Source organism: Glycine max, chromosome 9 (genome assembly GCF_000004515.6).
Source record: "Glycine max cultivar Williams 82 chromosome 9, Glycine_max_v4.0, whole genome shotgun sequence".
Lineage (NCBI taxonomy): Eukaryota > Viridiplantae > Streptophyta > Magnoliopsida > Fabales > Fabaceae > Glycine > Glycine max.
This window is the reverse complement of record NC_038245.2, coordinates 38379032-38399744: the sequence shown is the minus strand read 5'-3', so window position 1 is coordinate 38399744 and position 20713 is coordinate 38379032. Positions and strand designations below refer to the sequence as shown.

At 35.6% G+C, this 20713-nt stretch overlaps 1 protein-coding gene across 1 annotated transcript; it reads right to left on the bottom strand.

Annotated features, from left to right (window-relative positions):
• Nucleotides 1-11661: 11661 nt before the first annotated feature.
• LOC100800185 (LRR receptor-like serine/threonine-protein kinase ERL1) lies at nucleotides 11662-20195 on the bottom strand. Its single transcript, XM_006587316.4, has 27 exons — nucleotides 19709-20195; nucleotides 17672-17810; nucleotides 17501-17572; nucleotides 17329-17400; nucleotides 17133-17204; nucleotides 16974-17045; nucleotides 16770-16841; nucleotides 16545-16616; nucleotides 16359-16430; nucleotides 16206-16274; nucleotides 15981-16052; nucleotides 15800-15871; nucleotides 15638-15709; nucleotides 15487-15558; nucleotides 15331-15402; nucleotides 15153-15224; nucleotides 14984-15055; nucleotides 14839-14910; nucleotides 14679-14750; nucleotides 14510-14581; nucleotides 14336-14407; nucleotides 14165-14236; nucleotides 14016-14089; nucleotides 13756-13887; nucleotides 13322-13660; nucleotides 12722-13092; nucleotides 11662-12189 (listed from the first exon to the last, which is right to left on the bottom strand). Exons 1-27 carry the CDS (start codon nucleotides 19830-19832, stop codon nucleotides 11851-11853), a joined length of 2955 nt encoding a protein of 984 aa, XP_006587379.1. The 5' UTR covers nucleotides 19833-20195; the 3' UTR covers nucleotides 11662-11850.
• Between the last annotated feature and the right edge of the window lie 518 nt (nucleotides 20196-20713).

The following is a 20713-nucleotide window of genomic DNA, read 5'->3' as shown; positions in this document are numbered from 1 at the left end:
TGGACGGCATACGCAATGTCAGGTCGAGAGTTAGAGAGGTACATGAGTCTCCCGATAAGTCGTCGATAGGAAGAAGAAGACTCAACGGATAAGGGAGTGCCTACCATAGCCTGCAACTTGGTAAAGTAGTCCATTGGGGTGGCGTTTGGTCGACATCCGAGCATTCCCGAATCGGATAATATATCTAGAACATATTTTCGTTGACACAAGTGTATCCCTGTTGAAGTGCGTGCAATTTCGAAGCCAAGGAAGAACTTCAAAGTCCCGAGATCCTTTATCTTGAATGCCTGATCAAGGAGCATGGTTATGTCTTGTATTTCGTTGATGCTATTTCCTGTTAGGATTATATCATCTACGTAGACTAAGAGCACCGTTGTTATAGAACCAGTAAACCGCAAGAAGAGGGAGTGATCTGAATTAGACTTTTGAAAGCCATGGGATACCAGGAAACCTGATAACTTTGTGAACCATTGACGGCTCGCCTGTTTGAGGCCGTAAAGGGAACGCTGCAAGCGACATACCAGTTGAGGATTTGAAACGGTCAATCCCGGTGGAACCTGCATATAAACTTCTTCATCAAGTTCTCCGTGGAGGAAAGCATTATTAACGTCCAGTTGCCGCAGATGCCATTGATTCACGGCAGCAAGGGCAAGAAGAAGACGAACGGTAGTCAACTTTGCTACAGGAGAGAACGTATCAAGATAATCAAGACCCTCCATCTGCGTGTAACCCTTTGCCACTAAACGTGCTTTATATCTTTCAATCGAACCATCAGCGCGATACTTGATCTTGTAAATCCACCTGCAACCAATGGCGGTTTTCTGTGGAGGAAGAAGAGTGAGCCTCCAGGTCTCATTCGACTGTAGAGCTTGTAGTTCAGCCTTCATTGCCTTAATCCAACAGTCGTGCCGTGAAGCTTCGGCATAAGAAGAAGGTTCTACGGTTGATGATATGGACAAGACGAAGTGTTTGTGTGTGGGTGAAAGACGCGAGTATGACAAAACGGAACTTAGGGGATAACGAACAAACATGGAAGTACTTGTATTGTTGATGGAGAGATCACGATGATAATCCTGCAAATAGGTGGGTGCATGTCTAGTTCGTGTGGAACGTCTTGGTGGTGAGGAAGAAGGTTCCGTTAGGTGGTCAATGTTTATGGGTTCTTGTGTGATAGGTTCTACAGGTGAATCATATTGGTTAGTGGAGAACGAGACTGGTAATGGTGCACTAGAATTGGAGTCAAGTTGTTGTATTTCAGAGATTTGTGGGAAATAGTTCTCATAAAAGATGACATTTCGTGATGATATGATGTCATGTGAATGCATGTTGTAAACCTGATATCCCTTTGTGTTTGCTTTGAAACCAATGAAAATACATGGGTGTGCTCTGGGATCGAGTTTCTTTCGATTTGCTTTGAGCGTGCTAACATAACACAAGCAACCGAAAACCCGAAGATTAGCTATATCTAAAGGATGACCATGAATTTTTTCGTATGGTGATATGCCATGCAGAAAAGGAGTAGGAATGATGTTTACTAAATATATAGCATGAGTTAACGCGTAACACCAGAAACCAGGAGGTAGATTTGCCTGAAACAAAAGTGCACGTGTGACGTTAAGTAAGTGTTGATGTTTTCGTTCAGCTATGCCGTTTTGTTCAGGCGTTTCTACACACATGGTTTGATGCACTATTCCCTTTGAAGCATAGAAGCCATGCATCATGAACTCAGGCCCATTGTCACTTCTTATTATTTTAACTTTGCTATCATATTGGGTTTCAATGGACGTAATGAAATTCATGATAATGGGTCGTGTTTCAGCTTTATTATGCATGAGATGTACCCATGTAAATCGTGAATGATTATCGACAATTGTTAAGAAGTATTTGTGACCATGCATAGATGGTTTTGAACACGGGCCCCATATGTCCATATGAAGTAAATCAAAAACATGAGATGCATGAGAGATGCTAGAAGGAAAAGGCAGTTTCTTATGTTTTGCATAGTGACAAGTGTTACATGTAAAGCTTTTATCATTGCTTAGAATAGGATAGTACGATTTCATACATTGTAATCTCTCGGTTGAGGGGTGGCCCATTCAAAAGTGCCATAGGTCTATGGGAAGGATATTGCACTTAGGGTGAACAACGGTTGAACATATAGTTTTGGTGGTTAGCTGGTCTGGTATTAGATGATAAAGACCATGTCTCGCTTCAATTATACCAATCTTCATACGTTTGTTCGTATCCTGCAACATGCATGAATTGGAAGAAAATATCAATGCACAGTCAGTAGATGACACGAGTTTTGAAATGGAAATAATATTGAAGGTGAATGTGGGTATAAATAAGACATTAAACAGCGTTATAGTGGGTGAGAGGTGTACGATTCCGGAATGAGTAACGTGGACATGATGGCCGTTAGGAAGCTTTACTGTGACTGGGTTGATGCATTCATAGGAATGAAGATTGTCGAGAGAAGAAGTAACGTGATCTGTGGCTCCTGAATCTAATATCCAGGAGGTAGATTTTGTAGTTACAAGAGGTAGGGTCTTACCTGGACTTGATGATTTATCAATAGTGCACGACGAGATGGAAGCAACCTGTTTGGGTTGATCAGATGCTGAGTTTCCGACGGTTGGCCGTTGGATTAAAGCAAGTAGGGCCTTGTACTGCTCCGGTGAGAATCGTACGAGTTCCTGGGATTCACGATGTTGTATGTGATCATCTTCAGGTTTGCCATCTGTAGCTGCTACATTATTCACGCTTCTTCCATTGTATGGCTTGTATCCCGGTGGATAACCATGCTTTTGATAGCAGACGTCGATGGTGTGGCCAGTTTTACCACAGTGGGTGCACGTCTTCCTCCCACCTGTATTCTTGCTTCTTCCTTCACGATTAAGGGGCACGCCGTGTTTCTTGTAGCACACATTTTCCGTGTGACCAGTACGTCCACAGTAGTCACATATAATTCTTGCAGCGTTAATAGAAATGTCTTTAGGTTCTAAGTTGAGATCAGGGGTTGAGTTACCTATTAGTTGTCGTTCTTGTTGTGCCACATAGGAGAAGATTCTTGATATAGCAGGTATGGGGTCCATGAGGAGCACATGAGATCGAACGTTAGCATATTGCTCATTCAGGTCGCGTAGAAACTGCATAGCTCGATCTTCTATTTTCCTTTGTGCAATGACGGTGAAGGTGGAGCAGGTACATCTAATGTTGCAGGTGCAGACCGGGTCCGGTCTGAAATTTTTAATCTCGTCCCAAATAACACGAAGGCGAGTAAAATATTCCGTCACCGAGAGTGCTCCCTGTTTCAGTGTCGAAGCCTCTTGTTGAAGATCGGAAATCCTTAGAAGATCTCCTTGCGAGTATCTTGACTTCAAGTCTCGCCATATCTCTTCCGCTTTGTCCATCCAAAGGATGCTCTGCCTTATGGAGGTTGCAACGGAATAGACTAACCAAGATACTACCATATTATTGCACCGTCGCCAAGCTGCATACATTCTGTCTGTTTTGAGTGGTTCCGGCGCGCTTCCGTCGATGAACTCTAGCTTGTTTTTGGCACTTAATGCCGTGATCATGGATCGGCTCCAGGAATGGTAATTGGTCGAGTCCAGGACAGGTGAGACGAGAGTTGTAGCTGGGTTCTCACTTGGATGGAGATACAAATAGCTCTCAGTGCTATTGAGTACTGTTTCGTTCATGGTGAAGGTTTAGTGTTTGGGAGAAAAGAAGGAAGAAAAGAGTGCGCAGCAGAGCTCCTCGTTTAGAAGAGCTCTGATACCATGTTGAAAGCAAATATTGAACTAAGCTGGAAGAAAGACGTGAAACTCATGTTTCTGAGAAGAAAAATATTAGGTAGTGCAGTGAAAACTACGCTTGGCTCTTGATGATCGAAACTGCAACACCTCTTATTCAATGAACGTGAGGGCTTATATATGTACATGCACGAGAGTGGTTATAACAGAAATAACTATCTGAACTAACATAACTAATTCTAACAAGATGCTGTTAAGAATTCCTATAAGGAAGCACCAATCTTTCAACATTGTTATAGAAGAAACTTAAAAAGGGAGTGAGTGTTTCTGGATGACCTTTGAAGTATCAGGATGCAAAATGAGAGAGTTCCACTACTTAGATACGCACCTGAGTTGCATGAGAACCTTCACCATGAATTAATTACCTTAGGGAAGCTTATACAATGAATTACCTTGAATCCATGGGCCTACTTTCCTTAATTAAGCGTTATCAATTATCTATGATCTTTATCTTATTCTTGGTGATAATTTCATTCCTAATCTTTGAATGATCTTAATACTTTTATTACTAAAGATAAACTTTTCAACCTTCATTGTTTATTTATATATCTCTTATATCATTTCAATTTATACAAAAGTTTGCAGCAAAGACTATTTTTTTTTATATACACAGTTTGTATCAACGACCCTGTAGGTAAGTGGTTGTTTTGGCTCTTCTTCGATTTTTGTTTGGAGAACTCATTTCGTAAAGCAATCATGACTAACTCTTTTGGAACAAACTTTTTAGAACACTTGTATCACAATTACAAAAAATCTTTAACATAAATAATTATTATCCGGAATCGACGTTCCGAAATGACTTAACATGCATTCCAGAATAACCATCCCATAATATTCATACTACACTTCCGGGGAGCCTATTCCAAAAAGTAATAAGCTCTTCCATAACTATTTAAATATGCTTCTGAAAATCATTTTCCGGAAAACAAGTTTTGGGTGTAATAATTCATGGTCATAACATTTTGAAATTTTGTAACGCTCATCAGTTTTGAAAGCCAAATTGAATGGTTGTTAATGGATGATAATGGCCAATAATGAATTGTAACAGCCAATAATGAGTGGTAATGGCTGGTAAATGCATTCTTGATGGTAGAACGCCTATATAAGCACATGAATTTGGTCCATGAGCCCATCCCTTCGAATTCAGTCTTACACACCATCTAGAGAGAGGAAGAGAGAGAGCTTGGAAGAACCAAAAACAAGAAACTCTTCATGACAATGGCTGGAGGTATGTTTTGATCTGTAATTTCCGCATTTTGTTAATAACCTGTGTTTCTTTTGTAGTTTGTAATATCACAGGTTAAAAGAGATTTGTTCTAACATTTGGTATCAGAGCAAGAATTGCCTCTGCCTTGTCCATTTTCGTTTTTCGGTATTTTCTGATTTGATTTCGTTTATGGTATGAAGGGCCTTGTTTCTTAAAAATAAAATTAGAAATCTGTATTTCGTTTGATTTCCTTTATTTTGGCTTTTGAATCGTGAAAAATGGTGTCCAAATGAATGAAAAACGAACGGGTCTGCATATGGGTCAGGTTTGACCCGCTAAAGGTTGAAGATGATGAAGAGTGTTTAAAAAAAAAAAAAAAGACAAAAACTCCTACATTTTGTGCTAGCTGGGTGTCAAACCCTTGACTCTGAGAACACTAAAGTATGTCCAGACCACTAAACCAATAAAGCTTTTTTGATATGTAGTCGTTTTTAATACGTTATATACACATTCTACTTTACAGTTTTTGGAATTTTGATTTAATTTATGCATGAATATATTCTAGAACATTTTATTCTATGCATATATATATGAAATAAAATGCATAATATTATATTTCAATTATAAAATTATATGAGAATCTTATTCATAATTATATTGTATCTTGATTTTGAAATGCAAAATACTATTTATTCTCATATAATAAATTTTTATGTCTAAGTGATCTTTATAATTTTGATTAATTATGGATTAGCCATAGCATCTATATTTGATTAAAATTATATATTAAGTTGGTTAAAGATCATATAAGGAATTAGACATAATATTGTAATTAATTATACTTATATAATAAATTTTATCTCACAAGAATTTTTATTATATCTGTATAACTAATTGGGATAAAATGACGTATTATTTTTCATGATTTACCCACAGGCATCATGATGTATGTATAATTTGTCGATTTTATCATAAAGTAAAAATTTACGATAGAAATTAAATTATTTTCATATTGTACCCGTAAAGCATGAATATTGAGCAAGTAATTTGATTATTCTATCATAAGGTTTAATTGTTTCTTATTGAATTAAAAATTTAGCCCACAGGCAATTTTTATGTCACAAGATTCAATTTTATGGTATGTTTACATTGGTAAAAGATACAATTAAGATTAGTATGCCTCAAATTTTGACATAAGCCTTTGAATTTTGTAGCTTCTCAAACTATTAGTTTTTCTGATATTCCATGTGATGTTCCCGAACTCAAAGGAGATAACTATAAGATATGGAAGGAGAGAATTCTTTTACAATTGGGGTGGATGGACATAGATTATGCTATAAGGAAAGACGAACCACCTGCAATCACAAATGAAAGTAGCCCAGTTGACGTTGCGCTATATGAGCGGTGGGAGCGATCCAACCGGCTCAGCGTGATGTTCATTAAGACTAAAATCTCGGCTGGGATACGTGGTTTTGTTGACCAGCATGAAAAGGTCTGAGACTTGCTTAAGGCCATTGATGACCAGTTCATCACTTCAGATAAGACTTTAGCAAGCACCTTGATCATGAAGTTTTCTTCTCTTCGGCTCACCAGTGTGAAAGGTGTGTGTGAGTACATCATGAAAATGCGAGATATTTCAGCTCAACTTAAGAAACTAGAGGTTGATATGTCTGAGTCTTTCCTAGTGCATTTCATTTTGAACACCCTTTCGCATGAATATGGGCCGTTTAAGATTTCCTACAACACACATAAAGATAAATGGTCTATCAATGAATTAATGACCATGTGTATTCAGGAAGAAGAAAGGCTTGTAATGGAGATGGGTGAGAGTGCACTGCTGACTACTGCTTATGGGAAGAACAAAGCAATTAAGTCTCAAGCTTATCAGAAGGGGAATGGTAAAATACCACCTCAAGCTGATATTAAGAAGGTGGCAAAGTGTTTCTTTTGCAAGAAGAAGGGACACGTGAAAAAGAATTGCCCCGGGTTCCAGAAATGGCTTGAGAAGAAAGGTAAATCAATCTCATTAGTATGTTATGAATCTAATATGGTTAGTGTTAATATTAACACCAAGTGGATTGATTCTGGATCTACTATTCATATTGCAAATTCTTTACAGGGTATGCAAAACCTAAGGAAACCAGTGGGAAGTGAGCAAAGCATTTTATAAGGCAATAAGCTAGGCTCACATGTGGAGGCCATTGGAACTTGCATTTTGACTTTAAGTAGTGGCTTTATTTTAAAATTAGAAAGGACTTTTTATGTACCAAGTTTTTCCCGAAACTTGATTTCTATTTCAAGGCTTGTACCGTTTGGATATTCCTTTAATTTCAAAGACACATCATTTGAGTTATTTTATAATTCTGAATGTGTTGGGAATGGTATATTGTCTGATGGTCTTTATCTTCTTGGTTTACAAAATAATGCCACTTATAGTTCTATGCATGTTCAAACTGGTATTAAAAGGTGTAATATTAATGAGAATTCCTCTATGTTATGGCACCGGAGATTAGGACATATCTTCATTGAGAGGATTAAAAGGTTAGTGAAAGATGGGGTACTCAATACTCTAGATTTTGCTGACTTTAAGACTTGTTTGGACTGCATTAAGGGTAAGCAGACCAACATGTCTAAGGAAGGTGCTAATAGGAGTTCAAGCATATTAGAAATAATTCATACTGATATTTGTTGTCCAGATATGGATGCACATGGTCAGAAATATTTTATCACCTTTATAGATGATTATTCACGATATATGAATGTTTATTTGCTTCATAACAAATACGAAGCATTGGATGCCTTCAAAGTCTTTAAGGCTGAAGTTGAGAACCAATGTGGCAAGCAAATAAAAATAGTGAGATCAGATAGAGGTGGAGAATACTATGGCAGGTATACTAAGAATGGACAAGCACCTGGTCCCTTTGCAAAGTTCCTTCAAGAACATGGGATTGTTGCCCAATACACTATGCCTGGTTCTCCGAATCAGAATGGTGTGGCAGAAAGAAGGAACCGAACATTATTGGACATGGTGCGGAGTATGCTTAACAACTCCAATCTTCCTAAATCCTTGTGGGCTGAAGCACTAAAGACGGCAGTGTATATATTAAATCGTGTTCCAACCAAGGCTGTCCCAAAGACACCTTTTGAGTTATTTAAAGGTTGGAAACCGAGTTTGAAACATATGCGCATTTGGGGTTGTCCGTCTGAGGTGAGAATATATAACCCAAAAGAGAAGAAACTTGACCCGAGGACCATTAGTGGGTATTTCATTGGATATGCCGAAAGGTCTAAAGGTTATAGGTTTTATTGTCCACATCATATTACTAGGATTGTGGAATCAAGAAATGCCAAATTTATTGAAAATGATTTGATCAGTGGGAGTGATCAATTGAGGGACTTAGGTTCTGAAATTGATTATATAGAATCTCAACCTTCCACGTCAAATGAAAGATTGGTTGTAATTCATACCCCTCAAGTTCAAAGGGATGATGAGCAACACATGATTGGCATTCCGCAAACTGTTGTTGATAATCCAGTAGATCAAGTTGATCATCAAATTCATGAAAATGATGAACAACCAGTTGAACAACATGATCCCCAAGAAAATGTTGATGCAACATTAAAGAGGTCTACTAGAGTAAGAAAATCAGCTATTCCTAGTGATTATATTGTATATTTGCAAGAATCTGACTATAATATTGGAGCTGAAAATGATCCTGAAACTTTTGATCAAGCCATGAGTTGTAAAGAGTCAAATTTATGGTATGATGTCATGAAGGATGAGATGAGTTCCATGCAGAGTAACAAAGTTTGGAACCTTGTAGAGTTGCCTAATGGGGCGAAGGCCATTGGATGTAAATGGGTCTTTAAGACCAAAAAGGATTCATTAAGCAACATTGAGAGATACAAGGCAAGACTTGTTGCTAAGGGATTTACTCAAAAGGAAGGAATAGATTACAAAGAGACTTTTTCTCCAGTATCTAAGAAAGATTCTCTTCGTATAATCTTGGCATTAGTTGCTCATTTTGACCTTGAGTTGCAACAAATGGATGGGAAAACAACTTTTCTTAATGGTGATTTAGAGGAGGAGGTTTATATGAAACAACCTGAAGGTTTCTCCTCTAATAGTGGTGAGCATTTGGTTTGCAAGCTTAATAAATCTATATATGGTTTAAAACAAGCTTCCCGTCAGTGGTACCTTAAGTTTCATGGGATAATTTCTTCATTTGGTTTTGATGAAAACCCCATGGATCAATGCATATACCACAAGGTTAGTGAGAGTAAAATATGCTTTCTTGTTTTATATGTAGATGATATTTTACTTGCAGCCAATGATCGGGGTTTGCTACATGAGGTGAAACAATTTCTCTCTAAGAATTTTGACATGAAGGATATGGGTGATGCATCTTATGTCATCGGCATTAAGATTCATAGAGATAGATCTCGAGGTATTTTGGGTCTATCACAGGAAACCTATATTAACAAAATTCTAGAGAGATTTTGGATGAAAGATTGTTAACCAAGTGTTGCTCCCATTGTGAAAGGTGATAGGTTTAATTTGAACCAATGTCCAAAGAATGACTTTGAGAGGGAACAAATGAAAAACATTCCTTATGCTTCAGTTGTTGGAAGCCTCATGTATGCTCAAGTATGCACAAGGCCTGACATTGCTTTTGCAGTTGGAATGTTAGGAAGATATCTGAGTAATCCAAGTATTGACCACTGGAGAGCTGCTAAGAAAGTATTGAGGTACCTTCAAGGGACCAAAGATTACATGCTTATGTATAGACAGACAGACAATCTAGATGTGATTGGTTATTCAGACTCAGACTTTGCTGGTTGTGTTGACTCTCGTAGATCAACATCTGGGTACATTTTCATGATGGCTGGTGGAGCTATTTCATGGAGGAGTGTTAAGCAGTCTTTGACTGCTACTTCTACCATGGAAGCTGAGTTTGTCTCTTGTTTTGAGGTTACATCACATGGTGTATGACTTAAAAGTTTCATTTCTGGGCTGAAGATAATTGATACTATTTCAAGGCCTTTAAGAATTTTTTGTGATAACTCAGCTGCTGTCTTTATGGCTAAGAATAACAAAAGTGGAAGTCGAAGTAAGCACATCGACATTAAGTACTTAGCCATTAGAGAAAGAGTAAAAGACAAGAAAGTGGTCATTGAGCATATAAGCACTGAGTTGATGATCGTTGATCCTTTAACTAAAGGCATGCCACCGTTTAAATTTAAGGATCATGTAGAAAGAATGGGACTTGGTTCCAATTTATGATTGTATACATATATGTAAAAATTGAAACTTTTATATTATGATATTTTCTCATATTTTGGTGCACATTGATTTATTTGAGAAAAATTATGTTTTGGACCAAGAATAAACATTGGGTTTATTCATGAAGTTTTATTACCACTTTAAGTATACTGCTTGGGAAATTGAGTATATTGTAATACATAGATGATATTACTCGTTATAAGATGAACTATCACTATGATTCATATATTCATTTCTTAAGAAGATTGAGCATTAAGTTAAAATGTTTGGAGCAAGTGGGAGAATGTAATAATTCATGGTCATAACATTTTGAAATTTTGTAACGCTCATCAGTTTTGAAAGCCAAATTGAATGGCTGTTAATGGATGATAATGGCCAATAATGAATTGTAACAGCCAATAATGAGTGGTAATGGCTGGTAAATGCATTCTTGATGGTAAAACGCCTATATAAGCACATGAATTTGGTCCCTGAGCTCATCCCTTCGAATTCAGTCTTACACACCATCTAGAGAGAGGAAGAGAGAGAGCTTGGAAGAACCAAAAACAAGAAACTCTTCATGACAATGGCTGGAGGTATGTTTTGATCTGTAATTTCCGCATTTTGTTAATAATCTGTGTTTCTTTTGTAGTTTGTAATATCACAGGTTAAAAGAGATTTGTTCTAACATTGGGAAAAAATAATTTGAATGGTCATTCCGGAACCTTTAGTATACATTTCTTGAAAAGTTCTTCCGTAACTGTATTGAAAGGGTTCCAGATAAACTTTTTGGGAAAGTAAAATTTTCGTGAAAAAAAAACACCCATAATGCTCATTCCAAAATGGTAAATATATCTTCCGGAAAATATTTCCCGTAACACTGCTAATAGCTGCCGAAAATTGATTACCATAACACTGCTATAGCCTTCCGAAAATGTTTTCCATAACACTGCTAATAGCCTTCCGGAAAATGATTACCATAACACTGCTATAGCCTTCCGAAAATGTTTTCCATAACACTGCTAATAGCCTTCCGGAAAATGCTGGTCCTGTCGCCTTACAAAAAAAATGCATTGTCTTGGCTACCACTTACATAATTCAAATACATCTTATAAAATTATCATTCTATAGTTACTATTTTGCACGTAAATTGAGTATATATAGTAAGGATTTGCATGGGCATGCTTCTCCTGATATGTTAGTTCAATTCACTATCTTGTTTATTTTGTTTAGTTTTCCACTATACCAACCCCTTATGTCATTCAATTAAAACCTATAAACTCGAGATGATTTTGAATTATCATTCTATAGTTATTATCTTGCACGTAAATTGAGGAATAAACATTAGTATGATAAGATTTGCAATAGTAATATAGTTAATCTAGAAAGCAATATGTCTGCAAAAACCATTCCAGTACTGCTAAAAAGTTGTAGAAAATACAGTGGAAACCTTCTATAAGCTCTATTCTCTTTACTGTCAATCTAGAAGACTTAAGTCTCCACCCTCTTCACCCCAACCTTTGGCTTTGGCATGAATGATGGATACATTGAATATGAATTGCCTAGAGGCTGTTATTTGATACAACATCCTCAAAGCGAACAAACCATTGATCCATTTGTGGGGTGTGAAGGCTGTTTTTGTTTACCTTTTGAATCACAAATTGTGCATAATCAATGGTGTTTGAAGAAGGTACAAATATATTTTTACTGGGAGGTGCTGGGAGTAGTGATGCCAAAACCCTGGCAACCTCATGCATGGTTGGCCTCTCGGAAGGATTTCTTTTTGTGCAAAGAAGAGCAAGCTGAAACGTCTTCTTAACATGGGTCAGATCCATGCAGGTAATAGACACCTCAGGATCCACAGTCTCCATTATAGTGTTGTTATCTGCCTTGGATAATATCTGCAATCCATATTACACTAATTATTGCCAGCTTTATAACAGGAAAAGACTTAATATGAGGACTTATGCATATCGAAGAAATAAATGTGTTTGGTTTAGCTTTTGAAGAAATAATCATTTATTTTTACCTGTTTCCCGAGTGAGCTTTTGAAAATTATAAGGAGTATTTCTCTATATTTAAGTATTACCAAAGATGCACTAAGAGTTACCACTGATATATACTTAACATTTGTTGTTCAAATATGATCATACCAAATGCACAAACAAACCTTACAAACCACATAATTGTCATTACTCAGATTCTAGGTATATACTATACATACGATGATCATATCATATGATAAACCAAAAATTGAATACAACAACAAAGCCTTGTATCACTAGATGAAGTTGGCTATTATGGATCACACGAAAATAGTCAGCTCAATTGATGACCAAATCCTTAGAAATATTAACCAAAAATTGAATAATGCAGAAATTACTTAGTGATGCAAGTTGGAACCAAAAATTGAATAATGCAGAAATTACTTACTAAGTGATGCAAGTTGGAATCGTTGTCCACTGCTTTCTTCCCAGTTAGTAGCTCAAGTAGAACAATTCCAAAGCTATACACATCGGATTTTTCATTCAGCCTAGATGTCCGGGCATACTCAGGGTCAATATAGCCTATTGTTCCAAGAACAAACGTTGACACATGAGTTCTTGTGGTTGACAAACATTTGGCAATGCCAAAATCAGAGAGACGAGCTTCAAAGTTTTCATCTAGCAAGATGTTTGAGGACTTTATATCCCTGTGAATGATTCTAGGATTGCAGTCATGATGGAGGTAAGCAAGTCCTTCAGCAGCTCCCATGGCAATCCTCAGGCGTGCCTCCCAATCAAGTTTTACCTTTTTCAAGGGACCTGTCAGACAAAACAGAGATGTCATAAAAACAATCTTAAGCTACATTTACTCATTTTCCTTGAACAAAAGAAGCAAATCTGTTAGTAAGTTTAAGAGTAAGACATCATTAATCTGAGAAAGATTCCAATTTCGATGCACCTTCTACAATTTTTTTTTTATTATTGAAGACAAGATTTCATATCACATTAAAAAATTCCAAGGAGTTATTTCAAGGTGAGTGAATATTACCATGAAGAAGATCCCACAGAGAGCCATTCTCCATATAGTCATAGAAAAGAAGATTTCCATTAGGAGTTAGAGCATAACCATGCAAAGTGACAAGATTCCTGTGTCTGATATTGCCAATAGTTTCAAGTTCTGTCTCAAACTCCCTTGAGTTGTGTGGATGCTGGTTGTATGGTCGCTTAATTGCAATTGGCCGGGAATTCTTTAAAGCACACTTGTACACAGTACCAGAGGCACCATACCCTACAATATACTTCGCATTGAGATTCTCAGTAACTCTCATAATGTCATCAAAGGTATGGATGGCCAAGCCCATGTGAAGAATTACAAGCTTGGGGGGGCCTGAAGAGAAGGAAGCAAAAGAGAAAACGAGTGAGAAGTTGGTTCACATAACAATACTAAACAATAAACATAAGCAGTTCTTATGTTCAACATGCCTTGCCCAGTTCCACTAGATCCTTTAATCAATTGCATTGATTGGCTTGATCTGTAGATTGCTATAATTACCATGGCCAATAATGTGATGGTACCAACAATGAGACAAACAATTGCAGCCCTTGAAAAAACCACTGAACAAAAAAGTACAAATAAGTTTTCATTAATACATTGTATTCAGATACTTTTTACCCATCACAAACCAATGCTATATATAAATATATGTGTAACTATTGAGTCATTTCAGATGGATGTCACGCACCTTTGGATTTTGGCATGTAAGGATCACATATGGATCCCAACCAATTTCCACATAATAATGGATTTCCCATGAAGCTGCAACATTTCACATTAAAAGTCATTGATAAATGAATGTAGAAACCAAAAAATTCCTACATTTTTCCACAATACCTGTCAGCAGAAAACCATGAGAAGTTCTTCATGAGAGGAATGACCCCAGATAAGTTATTGTATGAGACATTCCTAACACATGAAACAAAGCATTGAGACAAGAGACACTTAATCACAACACTGAAGAAAATTATTAAAAGAAGACAGTGGCTAGCTGTTAGGAAAACTCACAGGAAGTTAAGACTTAAGCAATTTGTAAGCTGATCTGGAATCTTCCCACTCAGATCATTGTTGTTCAAAATCCTATCACAGTTTCAGCAAAACAAAAAAGTCATGAACATGCTATTCTGAATATGTGCAGTGCAAAAAAACATCAAACAGGAAATACATTATTGCTTGACGTACAGAGACGCAAGATTCTGCAGCTGACCAATTTCCGGAGGGATGCTACCCGACAGATAGTTGAATGCCATATCACTAGAGACAGAAACAAAGCATTATGGATCCTTAAAACCACAACAACAATTTAATAGGACTATGAATTTTAACCTTTAAAAAGAGCAACAAAACTCACAAAATCTGTATGCTTCTAAGATTCCCAAATTCAGCAGGCAAGGGACCCTCAAGACTATTATGGCTCAAGTTCCTAAATACAATGCAGAAATACAACATCAATAAGTGAAATTAAAAAATACAAGGTAGATCAAATGGTTTAATGTCAATTTTCATCTTACAAGGTCAGAAGATGCTCAAGATAACCAACAGACCCTGGAACATACCCTGAAAAATTATTGCTAGATAGATCCCTAAAACATAACAGAAAAACTAATTTAGCATATATAGTAATTATGACAAATCAGATAGTTTCATGAAACTTACAATGTGTCAAGATTTATTATATGGCCCAAATCAACAGGTATACTCCCTTTGAAATTGTTTGCAGAAAGATTTCTGGAAATCCAACAAAACTTTTTCATCACATTACTAATTGGGAAAAATTTACTATAAAAAAAATGAAATAAGTATAAATACAGTAGATGAAACATACAAGTAAGTCAAGCTTCCAAGGCTGCTAAAGCTCAAAGGAATTGAACCACTTAAATGATTTCCATGCACATTACTGCAAAAGAAAACAAATGATTGGACAATTCTCCAAGCTAAGGTATTGATAACTACAGAATGTTAAATGACATTCCACATACTCTCAGACTAGAGTTCAATCTTACAACTTATTCATGGCAGTGCATGAGCTAATGTTAAGTGGAATAGATCCTTCAAGATGATTATTGGCAAGATTCCTGAATGACAGTAAGGAAAGCAAGTTAACACCACTGCCACTGAAAAATGCAAACTGACCATGAGACAGAATGACTAAAACTCACAATTCAAACAAATGTTTGAGTTTCCCAAGTTCATCAGGGATTTGGCCTACTACTTGATTGTCATTCAATTGTCTGTAAAAATAAATCTTCTTAGCAACTTCATGAAGAAAGCAGGAGATCAAGCAGACACTAAAATTGGAGATCAACTCACAGGTAGCTTAGTCTTGACATATTGCCAAGTTCGGGAGGTATTGTTCCAGTAAGCATGTTTCCATGAAGGTACCTAAAATCATAAAAAAATAAAAGAAAAGAAAAAAACTAAGACAAGTAATGGTTTACAAGAGTTATTATCATTGTGTGAAATTATACTTACAGCTTTCCAGTATAAGACAAATTGCCTAGTATGGGAGGGATGGGTCCTATTAGCTCATTCTCACTCAAATCCCTGCAAAAATGTGATAATACAAATAATGCATGATTCATCAGTGAACCAAATTTATTTCCAGAATGTAAAATCAAAATAATATGATCATGATTAGTATAATAAGTCTTACAAAATGGCAAGGGCTTGCATTAAACCAAAGACTTCTGGAATCTTCCCAGTTAGTCTATTTCCTTGAAGCGACCTGGGAAGAGAAGGCAATGATTATTGCATTCTATACAATTCTAGATAACAAGATGATAAAAAAAATCTACCAGGAAGTGATATATTAAGAAGATAATCTGATATGTGAGCAAAACATTAGAGTAGTATCATGTCCACAGCCAAAAGCACTCACAACGTAGCCACTTGAAGAAATCCAATATTATAGGGAATCTCCCCAGAAATCTGATTGTATGAAAGATCCCTGAAATTCATTAAAAAAATAGTTATAAATTGGACAAAAACCAACTACAATGCAGCTACTGAATGCATCAGTGAAGTAACATACAAGATTGCAAAATTTGTACAGTTTCCAATGCTGTCAGGTATGGTGCCAGTCAAATTGTTGCCTCTCACATCACTGAGAAGTCAGGTAAAATAGAACAAAATAGCAAATTTAATAAAACAAGGAAGATCAAAAGGATATTTAAAAAAGAAAAAAGAGAAACCTCATTGAAATGGTTGAAATACTCACAAATACCACAAACCAGTCAATTGACAGATATCAGAGGACAGAGTTCCACTCAACATGTTCCCTCGTAACCCCCTATCACACGATTATATAAACAACACAAAAATAGTTAAGCTTTTAACCCAAAACATTTATAAATTACAGTTGCATAGTATAGCTAACTGTAATGAGAAACATGTAGTAGCAGTAAATGTAAATGATACAAACAAATTATTAAAAAAAACTCACAGGTACTGCAATACTTCATTCCAATAGAGCAATCTAGGAATCTCACCAGTGAGTCTATTTCGTGCAAGATCACTGAGAAACATAACCATTCGACTATTAGAACTTTGTGAAAGCATAGCATAGCAACTCCCAAACTGTGACATGACTCACATTGGATCCCATATTAGTTTTCTACATCCCATTAATGACAAAATGAGAACTTACAGAGTCTTCAAGTTTGGAATTTGGGTTAATGTTGAGGGGATAGGACCAGTCAACTGATTACTCTTTAAATTCCTGCATTCACCAGCTCAACTCAGGACTTGTAGCAGCATGAAAAACCAAAGTAACAAACTGAATGACAAGTTCTGGTATCAAACTTACAGAAACACAAGCTGCTTTAGCTTTGATATGGAGAAAGGTAAATCACCATATAGTTGATTATCAGACAAATCCCTTCCAAATTAAACAAAGAAAAACATGTGATCAGCATTTGTATCACGGGAAACTCCAGCACGGTATGAAAAGAACGACACATACACATAAGTAAATAGAAACAAGATCATGGCATGGTTCATACAGATAAATAAGTTCAGCACAGTTTCCAATTTCATCTGGAATTTGACCAGTTAGTTTATTTCCCTGCAGGTCTCTGTCATTGCAAGAAATGCAAAATTCAGGTTAAAAAAATAAGAGCTAAGAGAAAAAGGTGTATGATCAAATAATTACAAATCAAAAGATATAATACATACATGGATTGCAAGGTTACCAAGTCACCAATAGCGGGTGATATCTCCCCACCAAGATTCAAGCTTGACAAATTCCTTTAGAAACAACAGGAAGCATTTAACTTAATGTTAACAGAAAATGTAGCTAATCAAAGAGATTAACACGATTAAATTGTTCAGAGATAGAGAACACACAGAGAAAACACAGTAAGGCTGACATTGTCGCACAAGACTCCGCGCCAAGAACAGAAGTCATCATTATGCAAATCATCCCAATCATGCAGAACATCTGCTACATTGCTGAATGAAGCCTTAATCTTCATCAATGCTTGTCCTATATACATTTTCACGTGCATGAAAAGTCAAGCACATCAAAATTTCATGGGTGTATAAAATCTATGAGCTATATCATTTGAAGATAAGAAAGTTGACACCTTGTATGACTCCATATATAATAACTTTATCTCTCACTTGTTTTTTATCTTCTTCATATGCATGTATCTCAACAATACATCCCAAAATCAAAAGGGACACCTTTTTGTTGACCCACGTTGATGCTCAAAGCATATTTTCCAAAATCTATATCTATTTATAATATATAATATACTCGTATACTATACAATATAAACTATCTTAGCATCCATTCTTTATGTAATTTCCAACAGAAAATAATGTCAACTCTTTTCATTTATTTATTATTTATTATAATTAGACAATAGCATAGAAATATCTGAGGCAGCTCATGACTCATAAGCACCACCATCTACGAAAAAGTATTAAATAAAAATAAGGTTAAATACTCAGGTCCCTAAACTAATTTTTTAATGAATCCTTAAACTAAAAAATAGTAGATTTGGTGTTAGTTTATGACGGCTAGAAACAGTCAAAAAATGATAATTTATGCTAGTTGTATAAATTTTATGGATTCAATTAAAAAAATTACATGATCAAAAGAACCAATTAAAAAAACACTTTAGTTTAGGAACCCACTTGAAATTTTCAAATATTCAGAGACCGACTGAGTAATGTAAACTAAAAGTAAATTAACAAAAAACAAATGAAGACACTATAGTAAATTATTTAAAAGGGACAAGTGGTTACCTTCATCTATGCAAATGAAGAAAAAAAAAAGGTGAAAGATATAAAAGGGGTGGTAAATTAAATGATTATTTTCCTTTACAAATTCAGGCTTGGTTGATTAACTCTGTGGACTCCATCTTTATTTCTAGTTTAAAGTTTAACAAGGTACCGCAAAAGCAAAATAACCAGACATATACAAGTGCAGAAATTAATATTATAAAAATATAAGTCCATGACCCTTAAATAAAACAGTCGAATATCAAATGCATAAATGTGTGGAAGGATCCTATCATTGTAACGCTTAGTCAGGTAGTCTTATGAGACATGTTGAAGTCTCATATGAAATAAAAATAGTACCAAGATAAATTATATTATAAGTGGGAAGTAATTCTCACCTTCCAAGCTTATTTTGTAAGGTTGAGCTACACTCATAAAAAGTTCACTTTCTAACAAAATGAACACTTGTTCTTTTTAAATTTTTTTGACAAAAGAATTGTTTCAATTAAGAATCAAACTCCATAGTGTTGGAGTGATTCAACTTAAATTTCAACACATTAATCACTTAAGTTTAATTATGGTTGTTCTTGTTTAACTATTACTTACTATACAGTACTTTTTTTTATATATTTTCTTCTCAAACTAATGAGATTTAAAAAAAAAAACCTTGCCTTTCGCTCAAAAGGCATGGCTTTGCCATATCAAAGGAAGAAAATAACATTGATCAAATCACCCAAACCTTAAACAGAGCATATGAGGTTGGATAGATCAAATCACAAAGCAAGAGCTCAGTTCTCAAAAAAAAAAACCTTGCACTCATTACAACAAAATACACGCCTCAAATGTTTCAACTTAAACAAACAAAACACGGGAGAGGTAGTTACCTTAAAAAGAACATAAAAAAAATCCAACCAAATAAACATCACCCCAAAATAACTGGGCTCACTCACTCCACTACTCATTCCATTTCTCTGGGAAAACTCATGAAAACAACCAAGCTTGCATTTTTAACCCTCCAGCATAACCAAACGTGATCCTCACAGACACCCATATGCACGAATGCAAGAGAAACTCTTGTTTTTCTCTTTGGGGAAAGCAAAGGAAACAAAATGAGCAAAAAGGGGTGTCTCAAAGGTGAGAGACGTGCACACACACCTTCATCGCTGAGTGGTGAAGCAAATGAAGAGAGTAACAGCACAAGCACCATTGCCACAACAAGCAGCAGAAAGTGCCTTCTCAACTTGCCCACAAAAGCCAACACCAACACAGCTTTTTCCATTGCCACCACACGTACAAAAAACCCCACCTTGGTGAGCAACAATAAGGAAAGAAGAGAGATTGAAGATGGAAGAGATGAGTAACAACACTAACTACTATGGAAAATGGATTAAGGGCATGTTTGGTTTATGAGAGAGTGACAGTAGTCACAGAGCACGAGAGAGTAGAGTGTAGAGTGCAGGCGTTTGGCGTGAAGGGAAGGGAAAAACATAAATGGTGTGTTTATGAAGAGAGAGAGTAGTAACTAGTAGCCGTCATTCTAGTCTATCGGACTCTACACATAATCCAATAACAATGCCTATGCCAATGTGTACTTCTCCTAAGTCTTAACTCATAACTGTGCCACACGCGCCTACATTCTCTCTCTCTCCCTCTCTCCTCAAACCTCCCTCGTTTGCTGTTGCATATCCCTATTTTGTTTTCAATATTTATAAAAGAGAAATCATATGAATGTAGTTTGCTCTATAATTTCCTCTAAAAAAAGTATACTCTATAATTTTAAAATAAAAGTTATATATATAATCTAATATGGAGTATTACTTATGGTCTAATACAAAACAAAATTATGTTTGTTCCTTTATACAATATTCAATTTGTATTATTTCTTACATTAATTTAATTTAAAATAAACATTTTAATTAAATAAAAGAAGTTATATCCATAAACATTTAAGAGAGAAGAGCATTAATGATAATGTTTATAAGTTTAGGATAAATTTATTGATATTAATTAAATTAATTTATTTTTTTAATATTGATGAATTAGGTAATTAAATTTTATAAATAAAAATGAAGATAATATTAAATTAAAAATTATAAACTAAATTATGTGATTTTTTATGAGAAATATGTCTTAAAAATAATATTAAAAAATTAAGTTATT